The sequence below is a fragment of the Balaenoptera musculus genome, chromosome 1, assembly GCF_009873245.2.
Source record: "Balaenoptera musculus isolate JJ_BM4_2016_0621 chromosome 1, mBalMus1.pri.v3, whole genome shotgun sequence".
NCBI classification, from domain to species: domain Eukaryota; kingdom Metazoa; phylum Chordata; class Mammalia; order Artiodactyla; family Balaenopteridae; genus Balaenoptera; species Balaenoptera musculus.
In genome coordinates this window covers 162,382,199-162,395,104 of record NC_045785.1, presented here as the reverse complement: position 1 = coordinate 162,395,104, position 12,906 = coordinate 162,382,199, and the positions used below count along the sequence as shown (strand labels likewise).

The window sequence follows — 12,906 nt, the reverse complement described above, 5'->3', positions numbered from 1 at the left end:
ATCTAGAACATTCACCCCTTCATTTAGCAAACATATGGAACACATACTACATGCCAGACACTATGCGGGATTCCAAGACGAATGCAAAATATAATTGTTACCCCCAAGGAATATATACCCTAGCGGGAGAGGGAAATCGATTCTTACCAGATATATAAGGAACATAGGTAGGAGTGTAGAGGAATGGAAGTGTGACACTGGGGAATCTGGAAAAGCACATTCGAGGTTAAGGGACTAGCCTGCTCAGATGTAAGAAAGCACCTGGTGTGTCTGGGGAACAGTGATTGCTCGGTGTGCTTGGATGTGGGGTTCTCAGACAGAAGGGAGCAGAGATGGGGTTGACAGCTGGGGATCAGGTATGGAGGGTCTGAAATGATTTGATAGGAAGTTGGAGTTAATTTATTCTGTAGGAAAGGGATACCTCTCAGAAGTTTTGAGGAGGAAAATGACAGTGCCTGATCCGATTTTTAGGAAGGTGACCCTGACAGCCGTGGGAAGGCTGGGTTGGAGGGTGAAATTTTGAGGACGAAATCCAGTTAGGAAGTTCTGATGAAACTCCAGGTGGAGAGACTGGAGGCTTGAAGTTGGAAGCTGGAATGGAGAGAGAAGGAGAGGGTTTGGAGGGGTAAACTGGACATGCCTTGGCCAGTAATTGGATGCAGGAGGTGAGGCAGAGGGAATCTCTAGGCTCGGTGGCTGGGAGGTGACCAAGAGCAGGACGCAGGTTGAGGGAGGAAATAAGATGATTCAGTTACATAACAACGTCCTTCTATGTAAAGGTAACCTACTAAAATCTGAATTTAGAGAGAAGTCAAATAGAAACATAATGGTGTTGAAATATATCGCCTACCCACTCAGAGACTTTCCATGCCTACCTCCTCTGGTATCCACAACAAACGGGTGCTTTGGGGTTGCCTCTCCCTGTTTTACACACAGGTCACAGAGACTCACAAAGGTTACGTCATGGCCCAGAATCACTCAGCTGGGATATGGCAGGGCCACCTCTCTGTGGATCGCAGGCCGTGTCCTTGTCACCTAGGGGCTGGCTCTTCTCCTTCTAAAATGAATCTATCCCAAGGTCCTTCAAATAGTGTGTTGTCAATCCAAGGTATCAGAAATGTGGTTAATTTACAAAACTTTGATTGGTACACTGCTTCTTAGGGCTATCACTCCTCCAAAAGGGAGGGCGGGAGAGCCAGCCGCGTCCTTACACTTGGAACGTTTCCGTGTAAAAGAAGGGAGTGACTGCAGTCTCCTTGCCAGTAGGGAGCTTGTCTTACTTTTTTGAATCCCTGACAGGGTCTAGCCTAGTTCTGGCAATTCGTTAAGTACTCAGAAAATGAAAGAAAAAGGAGTGAGGAGGGCAAGTGTCCTTTAAAAAGTAAGAGTCCTGATTTCCCTGGTGGTCCAGTGGTTAAGACTCAGCGCTTCTACTGCAGGGGGTGCGGGTTCAGTCCCTGGTCTGAATGCTGCGCGGTACGGCCACAAAAAAAAAAAAAAGAAGAAGAAAAGAAAAAATAAAAATCAGAGTCCTTGAAACCCCTCTATTTCATTTCCGCTTCCCCCTCCTTTCCAAAGGTCCAGCCCAGCGATGTTTCTAGTGCAGATAAAGCCCCCTCTGCCCTAGCTCCCAGTTTGCTTAAATACAAGTAGAACTGCAGAACTTTTGTTCAGTACCTGTTCTTGGAGATTTTTTGGACCCATCACCTCACACAATTGTCACAACAGCCCTTTGGAGTAGGCAGTTTCAGTCCCATATTGCAGACGAGAAAGTTGAGGCTCAGAGAGGTTAACAGTTGACCTGAGGAATCTCAGTCTGGTGACGGGTGGGCCTCAGGGCCCTGGCTCTGCCCACTGAGCCACTCAGCCACCCTGCCACCCCTTCCTCCACTTAATGAGGCCTCCTGGGAACAAGGGCACAGCAAAAGCAAATAGGTTGTGAAATCTGCTCCTGGGCAGAGGAGAGGTGAGTGGCCTGGAGGGCTGTGAGCTGGCAGATGTCATTGAATCTGGCTTGCGATTTCCTGTCTGCATAGTGTGGATGACGGATAATGTCAGTGCAATCCTTTGCAGCAGATGAAGAGGGAACTGAAATACCAGCTCCGTGAGTTGCTACGTTACAGGGATGCTCTTCAGAGCCGATGTGATTAAGCCCGTCAGACCACTCGTCTGGTCCTCGCTCTCACTCGAGGACCACGGCCTGTCCCAGAGCCTCACAGGAGCCATTAATTTGCACCCGGCCTCCTGATTCCATTACCAGACTGACAAAAGGAACAGCCCGCTGCGGGATTTCAGCTGCACTTTGTTCTCCGGCTTTGAATGAGACCCTGGCTGAGGCCCTGGGGGCAGCGATCTGGTGAGGGCCAGGGGGCCGGCCTCAGGGGCAGGACTTGCCTCCTGCCTGACCACTTCCCAAGGTCTCACACAGCGCAGCGGGAGAGTTTCTCTCCTTCCGGGAGCAAGGCCAGTTCACGTTGAGCTGCGGTGATGTTTTGAAGAAGGCGAACTCTGCATTCACCTCTCTCCTCCCACTGCTCTTTGGTTTACCCAGTTTCCCGCGGGGGCTGCTCTCTCCCCGCGATGGCCAATATTCTGTTTGCTGTTCTGGGTCCTTCCATCAAGAAGAAAATTACCTGTAAACTACTCCACACGCAAGTGGGAATAGGATGTCCCTCCCAGAGTATTCAGGATTTGAAAAGGGGGTCTGGGAGGAGGATAACCCAAAAGTAATTAATGTTTAATCCAAATAATTAACGTTCATGGTAGAGTTGTGGTACAGCGACACTAGGCAGCGGATATGCAACTGACATCAACCCGCGCCTGTGCCCCTACTGGCAACCCAGGTCCATACACATCGTGGACCTCCCTCCGCTACCCCCTCACCCCACCAACCCACATCCCTGGAGAAAGGAGGCTCTTCCTGGTATCTCCCAGGTGCCACCAGGGGACACGTTTTCCTTCTGTCAGAGCAGCTGTGTGTGAGGTGGATCTGATACTGGTGGATCTGAGTATTTGGGTGTTACTACCTGCTAGAAGACAGTGGCTGAGCCACTTTTTAGCAGTGCCTGGGCTGTAATTTGGGCAGTGATTCTGGCAGAAGGCAGACAGCTGCTTAGCAGAGGCTCCTCGGATTGGAAGTCTGGCATCAGGGGACTCAGCCCAGACGACGTCAGATGTCCTGTCCGAGCCTCAGAGCCGATGACGCCGTGCGCTCTTTCTCTGCAGGTACTTCCACTGTCCGGCAGATAGCTCCGAATTAGCCTACGACCCGCCGGTGGTCATGAACGCAGACACCTTGAGTTACTGTCAGAAGGAGGCCTGGTGTAAGCTGGCCTTCTATCTCCTCTCCTTCTTCTACTACCTTTACTGGTGAGTTTCTGCCCCTCCTGGTGGGTTTGACTCCTGCAGCAAATGGAGAAAATTTCAGGCTTTTGCAGGTGGGAGTCCCAGCCTGTCAAGGATGCTGCCAGCCACCTAACTGGTTCAGGAGCAAGAGCTTCTGTGTAAAGGAGTGGGAGGGGCAGAAGGTCCTGCTGGAGGCCTTGCTGGCTGACAGGAACATCCTTTGGGCTACACAGTGAACACACATTCTGCCAAACCCTCTTAGGAGATTATTGGTGAAGTGCACTTGGTGACTTCTTCTCCATGCATGGGGCTCCCTGCCCCCAGCACCTCCACAGCTCAGATACTCAGGTCACCTGTGGCCCTGGATACATAGCCTCATTGCCCCCCTAGTCTGTGTGAAAGCATTCTTGGGGACCACAACAGAGACCCCCAGTGGCAGTCAATGCTTCACAAATGGGCATGTTGGGCCATTAAGTGCTTATACTTACAATTCTCCTAATATTATGTAATACCATTCTAATTAAATAAAACATGCTGGCTTTGTAATTCTGTGTCAGGAACCTCCCCTCTTTTCATCTCTTTATTCGGAACATCCTAACTAAGCAGATAGCTATAAACAGACTGTCTCGTGGTTTGATACCCCAGACAGTGTCTTTTCTGAAAATGTCTCCTCCTCCTTCCTGTTCCTCTTTGGGCTCATCTCTGGGGTGTCTCACCTGTCACCTTGCTCTCCTGTCGCTACCTGCACCACACCATGATATCTCCAGGTACCCCAGCACTGTCTCCAAAGTGGCCCGGTGGCCAGTAGCCGGGTGAGGAAGAGGAGGGTGGGGGTGTTAGACTCCAAGGCTGCCTCAGGGTTCAGGTTACGCTGGGGCAGCATGGGAAGCAGCTGCATTTATCCAGCATTTAAAAACGAGCCATTCTTCGAGCAAAGAGCTCGATATGCATTGCTCAGTGTATGAGCTAAAGGCTATCATTATCAGCATGTTAACAATGAGGAAACCTCATCTGAGATGTTAGATAATTTTCCCATGGTCACAGCTCATAGTGACACAGCGAGAAGTCCCTCTCAGGTCCTATCCCAAAGATTGAGCTCTTAACTGCTGGCTGTCTTAGGAAACCTCTAGAAAAGTCTTTATCGAAGTGTGGTCTTTGGACCTCCTGCATCAGAATCACGGTGAGGAGGGTATGCTTCTTAACAATGCAGATTCCTGGGCTTAGATCTGCTGATTCAGAATTTTGGGGCTAAGCATCACTCTGGAGTTGCTGCTTGGGTCCACCTCATCTCCCCTCTGCATCCCCGGGGTCCAGAAGACTCAGACGCCCTGAGTCTTCTATAACCATCAGGGCTGTAACTTCCTCTGGAATAATTCAGCCCTGGAGGGGATTGGGAATATTCTACCACATTCTTGTTGGAGTCAAGGGTTGGTTCAGGCTCGGGGTGACTCCTTCCCTCCTCTTCCTGGATGGAGTGTCCTGGGACAATGCCTGCTTCAATCTGCAAGGAGCCTGAGGGTCTCCGAAGCCTCTCTGGAGCTTTCCGAGGTGCCCAGCAGATTGGCCCAAGTCTCCCTGATCTAAGTCTGAACTCTCTAGCAACTAAAGCTTGCTCAGGTTGCTTCCTGTCATGGGCAACCCTCATGGGCTTAGCGATTTGGCAGCTTGGGCTAACAAGGAGGTTCACTTTCTTCCCTGGAGTGTGCCCAGCCTCTCTGCGGGGCTGCACACAGTTCCTCTGCTGAGTCGTAGGCTGAGGGGCCTGACCCCAGAGACAGCATTGCCCCTCCTCAAAGCCAGCAGAATGCGGGCAGTGCTTTCCCTGGCTCCTGCCCCGTTAGCCTGGGATCCTCTTTAGTCTGGGCGGAGACTGAGGCAGATCAAGCTTCCTCATTTCAGTTTTGTTGCAGCATCTGCTGGAGCCTAAGGCGCCGGAGGGAACAGGGCATAGGAGTCACAGGAATCTACAGATAGAGAGCTACTCTGCTCTCTGTCTGCTGGGCTGTGGAGGCCGTACTGGGGCTCCTGCCCGTTAGATGGCTGTGATCATCCTGTAACTGATTACGTTCCAAGCATTCTGTTCAGTTTGGCACTGCCTTTATGTTACATGTGTTCATTACTTTGCTTCCAAAGCAAAATGGGTATCAATTGCTCCTCCCGCCTCACTGGGACCCTGGGTGGCAACCAGGGTTCTGCCTTCTTTGTTGAACCTGACCTCTTGGAGCTCTTCAGGGCTCCTCAAAGACCCTGTTTCTCCCACCGCAGGGGCTCCCAGCCCCTTAGATCCAGGCTCGTGGAGAGCCAGGACTGTCAGCCCAGGCCACTCTTATAGGGACGGAAGGGGACCCACGTGCATGGAGAGCTGCCTCTGAGCTGAGCACAATGATAGAGACTCAAGTGACAGCAGCTGGGAACCCTATAAAGGTGGGGTTTGTGTTTTACAGTTTGAGGTTCCTGAGGGGTTCCTAAGGACCTCATGGAGATTAAGAAATGTGTCCGAGGTCCTAGCAGATAGTTAGCAAAGTATCCAGCCCCGGATTCTGGGCTCTCTTCCCACTATGCTGTGCGAACCATCCCAGCATCCAGCGCCACCCGCTTCTCAGGTTGCCTTGTGGACCAGGAGACTTTTGCAGGTTACATGGGATGGGGATTACTTAATACTAATACTGATGCTAATATTAAAACTAAAAAATAATAGAAGCTGGTTAGTCTAGTGTGGATTCTGCCTGCTCAATATAAAGATCTTTTCAAATCAAGGATGTAAACCAGGATGATATTATCTACCTACGTAGTACCACCCTCCTATCCATTTACTCTGCATCATGCCTGCGTCCCCTCACGTTCATTTCTCTCACTCAAATTAGGTTATTTATGGTTGACTTGATGGCAGAGGCCTCAACTGTTTCATTCCCCTCTGTATCTGCAGTGCCCTGGCCAGCACCCGGCACGTAGTAGGTGCTCACTAAACCCTTGTTATCGCTACAGCTTAGCCGTACACTCCCTCGAGGCAGGGGCTGCACACTCGCCATTGTTTCCCAGCACCAAGAATGGCACCTGGCCCGCAGGAGGCGCTCAATAAATATTAAATGAATGAGGGAAATGAAAGTGAGTAGACAAATACAGTGAAGCTCCGTGTTACAATGGAAAGAGCACTGGCTTTGGTGTTGGGACACGGCTCCTAGCCTTGCTGTGTGACCTTGAGCAATCCACTTTTCAGCTGACCCCCGTACTTCCCCATGTTGAATAAGACCCCTCTAGCGCCAGGCCTGGCCAGTGAGGCTCTGTGTACATGAGGTGCATCAAGTTCTCAAAGGCAGAACTTCAGCTACGCGGAGGGGCTTGTCCGGGCTTCGCAGCTGGAGAGGGTGAGAAGTAGAACACTTTAGTTTCTCGCCTTTGGTTTTGTTTCTTAGATTATCCTTTCTTCTCTCTATATTGTGAAAAGGTGGTTGTTTTTCTTCCTGCCAAATGGATAGAGTGTATATTTTGGTGTGGAACGTTCTTCATTGCTGCAGAATTAGCCTGCAGCCCTTTCTAAGAGCACAGGGATGGGTGACCCCCTCCTTGGTGGTGCTGGGGCTCCACCTTAGGACACAGGCTCTTAATGCATGTTTAATGCCTGGGCTCTGTTAGGAAAAGTAGGGCCAGGAGCTACCCAATTAAGAATTCATCCAGTTTGTGTGCCCAGAGGGCCTGTGTTCACACAAAAGTCCTTGCAATAGTGACGATGATCATTTCCCTAGCGCTGCCATGTCATCCACCATAATCTGGGAGCCCCTGGGCACAGCCATCACATACGCATGTGGCAGCTGGTGGCATAAAGAATCCACTGCACCCCTCCCACCCCTGGGGACCTGCCCTGCGATTGCAGGAAAGAGGAATAACGGCCACGATAATCATCCTGATGAGAATAATGATAGGCACTCAGAGCAATCACCTCTCTCATCCAGGGAACACGGTATGGTCTCCGTAACAACGTTTAGTCCAACACTGTGGGAAGTAGCAGGGGGAAGAGTCCGGGGAGTAGATAAGATGCTCTCGTGACAGGAATGAGAAAGAAGCAAGGGGTCTGGCTTTTGGAAGGTGCCTCTTTTGAGGGCCGTCTGAGGTCTTTTGTGGGCTCCCCACTAATGCCTTCTTTTCCTCTTCTTTCTGCATCCAGCATGATCTACACTTTAGTGAGCTCTTAACTCAAAGACCACGCACATCCTCAGAGACTGGGATGGGAGAGGCCCGAGGCTGCGCAGTCCACCTCTGCTGGCGATGGGAGAAGGGACCGGTGCGGGGATGTGACAGACAGAGACGGGCAGACACTCTGAATCGGGAGCCGGAAGCATGCAGCACCCAGCGGCCGAATGCGCACGTGTTGTCACCCTGTGTGTCAGTCCTTGGCGTCCACACCCCACACTCGGGCTGTAGATCCCTTCTGAGCAGCGGGGGGCACGAGGGGTGATGAAACCCGAAACCTCTTCTGAGCGAGAATTGCTGCTTCCTGAATCCACTTTATTGAATGGCTCCCTGAAGTTCACACTGCGTTCCTGGGCCGCGGGCGTGGAGGCTGGATGGCTGGCAGGTGCCTGCTAAGGAACGGCGTGACCCAGGGTCAAGGCTGTATCTGTGGGACTGATTGAAGTCCTCAGGGACGTCACTGGGCTACCTGAGACTCTCGTGTTTCTTCCAAGCCCTGGCCACACCCTTCACTTCAATGGGAGGGGCCTGGAAGGTGTGCAGATTTGCCTTGGGCTATAACCAGCCCTGAGCCTGCAGGGCTGTCTGTTTTCCTGCTCTGCTTTGTAAGAGCCCAGCTTAGGATGTTTGTTAGTGACATCACAAGCTGAGTTTGGGACAGTATGTTGGTAAAGAGTTATGGCCAAAGTCAGGGCTGGGAGGTGGTGAGATGGGAAGGGGGGAATCATAGGAAAAAATGATTTTTTAAAACACTGATGACATGTTCAAGGTGTTAATTCTTCACCACCACAAACTGTATTCTTCTGTTGTCATCTCAAACTATCACAGAGTCGCTGAATGCTAATCAATTGGTCAACACTCGTCAAAGCTACTGACTTTTAAGGCTCCCAAAACAATTCTGAGGCCAGAAAAAACTGGAGTGGCAGCTCTGTGCTGTGGGCATCCGGCAGCCGAGAAGTGAGACAACATAATTATAGCTTCATTTATAATGTTGCATCATTCGTGCTGTTCGGTTCAACACAAGGACATTAGCTCATTTAGAATTTTCCATTCGACATTCTCTCCTTTTTGGGTAGGAGTTGTACTCGGGGGTTGTAAATAATGACAAGGCTGAGATTTTTATTATGTTTAAATTGGGCACCATGATTTTGACCTTATTCCCCAAACTTCCCTTCTTTTCTTCTGTTTGACATACACAGGCTATTTATACATATACCAGCTTCCACCTGAAGTCCGTGACTCAGGTTTATGAATGGTGTTTGTGTAACACGTGTGCTGTGTTTAAAACGCAGCGACCACTTGAGTGTCTCGCCTAGCTGGCTGTCTCATTTAAACGCATTACAGGCTGGCTTCATCTCCATATGGATGGTAAACTGGTAGGAGGACAAAGAGAAGTTTCAAAAAAGCATTTTCCTTCTAAAACTTCTACCGAAAACAAAATGTAGAACTTCTGCTCTGAGGTTGAAGGTATGGAACCGGAGGATTCAAGGCAATATTTTTGGGGATCAGGCTTCCCCTTGGCCAATACCCATCGTCCTGTCCGGGCAACTGTGGTTGCGGTGGAGAGTTTCCTTTAGGGCTGGTTGGCTTTGTCTCTGACTCCATTCCTGAGACAACCAGCCACCTTCATGCAGAGAAATCAGCCCTGGGTTCCAGGCTGCAGGCAGCAAATCTAACCCCACCGCCATCTTGCAAATACAACTGAAGTCAGAGGGTAAATGGTCCATGTTACTTCTCACCACGGAGCTGTTGTTTGTTTTTATACTTTGCCTCCTTCCAAAAAGATTTGAAGTGGCTTATAATAGCAGGCACAAGTATGCAAAGACTGTTAAAATGGAAATAGGAAATCCAAACTTAAAAAGGAGGAGGACACAGAGATACTGACTTCCTGAGGTACTCTATTTACTGGGATTGAGCATAAATTTGATATCATTTCTCTTAACAGTAAATAATAGCAATTCATATTTACCCAGCGCTTTTCAGATTGCTTTTGCATCTCATTTGACTCTCCTCACCATCCTGTGAAGTTGATACTATTCTTTTTCTCATTTTCTAAGTGAGGAAGCTGAGGTTCAGAGAGGGTAAGTGAGTTACCTATAGTCACACAGCAGTCCCAGACCTGCCTTTGAGCCCAGATTGTCTGACCTTAAAAACCCCATGTTCTTCCGTTTTAAACAGAGCACACGTGTTACACAAACACCATTCATAGACCTGAGTCACAGACTTCAGATGGAAGCTGGTACACTGAAGAGCTGACAAAGTAGCTAAGGGTTCTGTTAAGGTTTGATTAGCATTAACTTTTTGAGAGAAAGAGAGTATTTTAAAAAGAGAGTTATAGAGAAAGTATATCTTCCTTCATGTGCTAGCCTCAGTCTTGCTTTATTGTGGGAGGTTCTTCTCTAAGGCGGTCCTCTAAAAGCTTTAAAGGCATCAAGTGTCTCTTGGGCAGTTATGTTTATGACGGAGAAACATCCAAATATTTCTCTCCCACGAGTTGTGACTGGGAAATAATTCCAGTGGTTGTTGGGAGTTTGAGCCAATTTTCAATTGCTGGGAGAAGCTAATTATGACGATAAGAATCAGAGTAATATGCACAGTTGGTGGAGCCGTGTTGTGTACCAGGATTTATGCCAGGACCTCTTCCAACTCTCACAGTGATCCTACAAGGCAGGTTGCATATTCTCACCCCCAGTTTACAGGTCAGGAAAACAGGGAGGCTCAGGACAGATGAGTCTTCCCTGGGTGAATCAACCAGACCAGAGCTCGAGGCTACAAATAAATGGCCAAATAATAACAATAGCTAAAATTGAGGTGTTGGGCATTATTCTGTATGTTTTGTGTGCTTTTGTCTGATCCTCATAACAATGCCATGACGTCGATATTACCTCTGCTTTATAGATGAAGAAAGTCCCAGAAGATGAGTTACTTGCAGAGACCCAGAGCTAGTAAGGGGTGCGTATATAGCTACAGCTGGAATTTAACCCCAGGTCTGCCTCTTCACACATAATTTTTCCTTCTTGGATATCTTTGTTGCTCATTGTTTGTCCCACAGAAATGACCGAAGGGAGGAAGGGGAGTGAAGCAGGAGAAACAGCATCCTGGATAAATCACAAAGTGAATATTACCCTTGGGTGATGGAGAGCTCATCCTACCAAGCATGTATGTGGGCATCAAAGAGAGGGGGGGCACACATATTATGTGAGGGTGGCATTGGTGGCCTGGTTCCCATTGCCTTAGGGAGGCAGAGCGGCTAGGCTTGGCATGGCTTTGCCCGAAGGGTCAGAGCGGAATCGGGGGTGGGGGTCACTAAATTTACTTTTCACTTCATTAATGAAGTGAACGATGGCACCCACTGCTCTGACTTGCTATAAAGATTAAATGAGTTCACATTTGCAGAGAACTTAGGAGAGCGCCCTCACATGGTAAGCACTAACTCTTTAACTCTTCCTCGCCATCCTTCTTCTGCCCGGTGCCCACCCAGGGCAAGGTCCTCTGTTGGGAGGGAAGTCACCTGGCCATGTGGGAAGGTAGTGAAGACCCTGGACCCTGCTACCCTCCTGATGTTTTCATCTGTAGTGTCCTGAGCGGAGGTCATGCTGGGACATGGCACCTCTTTTCAATGCCATGTTCTCTGGCCAATCATGATAACAACTGCTGTTGAGTACTTGCCCTATGCCAGTTGCTGTGCAAAGCACTTGACGTGAAAGGTCTCATTTAATCCCCACAGCAATGCTATGAGGTAGGCACTCTTCCTGTCTCCAATGTATAGTTGAAAAGCTAAAGCTTATAGAGGTTAAACAAATGAGCAAATGTCACAATTCCTCGGAAGTCATGGAGCTGAGACTCCAGCCGAAGTCTAGCCTTGACTATTTGTTCATTCCTGTAAGGGAGGGCAATGGGATGTGAGAAAGAGTAGAAAAGGGGACGGAGAAGGGAGAACAGGAGAGGCAATGCCGGGAAGTGTGGGTTTGCTCACCTCACAGGTTTCACAGCAAGCAAGTCCCCATAAATGACTTTGTAATCAGAAGCATTTGCGCTATGGGATCTTGTACAAGCCTCTTAAACTTTCTGAGACTCAGCTTTCCCATCTGTAAAATGGGAGGTAATAATACCTCCGTTTGAGTGAGGTTGTGATAAAGTGATTATGTACATAGAGTTTGTACAGAGAGCCTGTCTCGTACTGGATGCTCAGCAGATCTTGGGCCTTAGAGCTCTGCTCCACTCCCCCTCCCTTCACAGAGTTGAAGGGAGGATTATGTCGCATAAAATGGTAAAACGCTTCTCATAGTAGCACATGGCAAGATTCAATGAATCTTAGCTTCCTTCCTCCCCTCCCTCCATCCTGGGGGCGGACATGGGTAACAGAGCTCAGCCCTCTCAAGCAAATCTCCCCTCTGCTTCCTATTTTTAGGCTTGGTAATTGCACCAATGTTGAATAAAATTGTCACGGTTATGACAGTTTTGTTCTCCTACGTAAGAGAGAATGCAGCCAGCAAAATGCTTTGACAACAATTAATTGCACTCACGCTGTGTCATTGCACAGATCCGTTTCATAACCTTCTCTTTTCTTGGACTTGGGCTGCTCTATTCCAAACCGTGCTCTGGTAAATGAAGTTTAGATCTCAAAGCTGCCTCTGCTGCCGAGCCTTAGGCAGAAGGCTGTCATCACTGTAGGTGTCTGAGGAGGCATCTTGGAACGTGCCCCGTGACTTGCCTCATCCAGGCAGAGGGAAGCATGAGCCGAGCAGAAAAGTGATTCTTCAGGACACAGCCAGGCGTTTCTAGGGAAAGATGGGAAAGGTTTTTGCTTCATCCTGCCCACATTTTCTTCCTCCTCAGCTAGTAGTGTGCTCGAGCTGGCTCATACAGGCTTATGAGAGCCAATCACTAAATTTTGCTAAATGGGATTTTTGCAAAATGGTTGTTAAACACAGCTATTATTAAAACCGGTTATGTAAGCTTACAATTACATTAATTAAATTAAACAAAGATAAATGTATAGTCGAAAGTCATCACCTCCTAATTATTTCATTACGTTTTGCTGTGATCTATGCTCTTGAGGTTATGTCTATTGTATCTATGGTGGAAACTCTGTATAACAGTGCCCTCCTGTGCACTTCCTCCCATCTTTATGTTCAGTGATGTCCCATTAATAGCTTGAAATCAGCCATGCTGGGAGTATTTACACCACAGAAAATGGCAAATGCTACAGATGAAGCCCCTCCCTCTCCTTTACCCTCCCCTCCTGGTGCTAATTGTTAAACATTTACTAGTACACCTTGTTCACATTTACCAGTAAACACTGTTCCCAGCTCTGGCACACTGTCGGGCTACACTGGGAGCCAGTGACCAGAGTGGCACCTGGGACCAGTA

At 48.8% G+C, this 12,906-nt stretch overlaps 1 protein-coding gene across 4 annotated transcripts in view; it reads left to right on the top strand.

The window, feature by feature from the left end:
* Positions 1–12,477, top strand: part of CNIH3 (cornichon family AMPA receptor auxiliary protein 3) — a 271,720-nt gene extending 259,243 nt beyond the window's left edge. For all 4 annotated transcript variants that reach the window (XM_036855156.1, XM_036854281.1, XM_036852821.1 and 1 more), the window contains 2 exons: positions 3,226–3,369; positions 7,508–12,477. In XM_036855156.1, coding sequence (XP_036711051.1) covers positions 3,226–3,369; positions 7,508–7,535 — 172 coding nt within the window. In that variant the 3' untranslated portion in view covers positions 7,536–12,477. The remainder of the gene's footprint in view (positions 1–3,225; positions 3,370–7,507) is intronic.
* Positions 12,478–12,906: the final 429 nt, after the last annotated feature.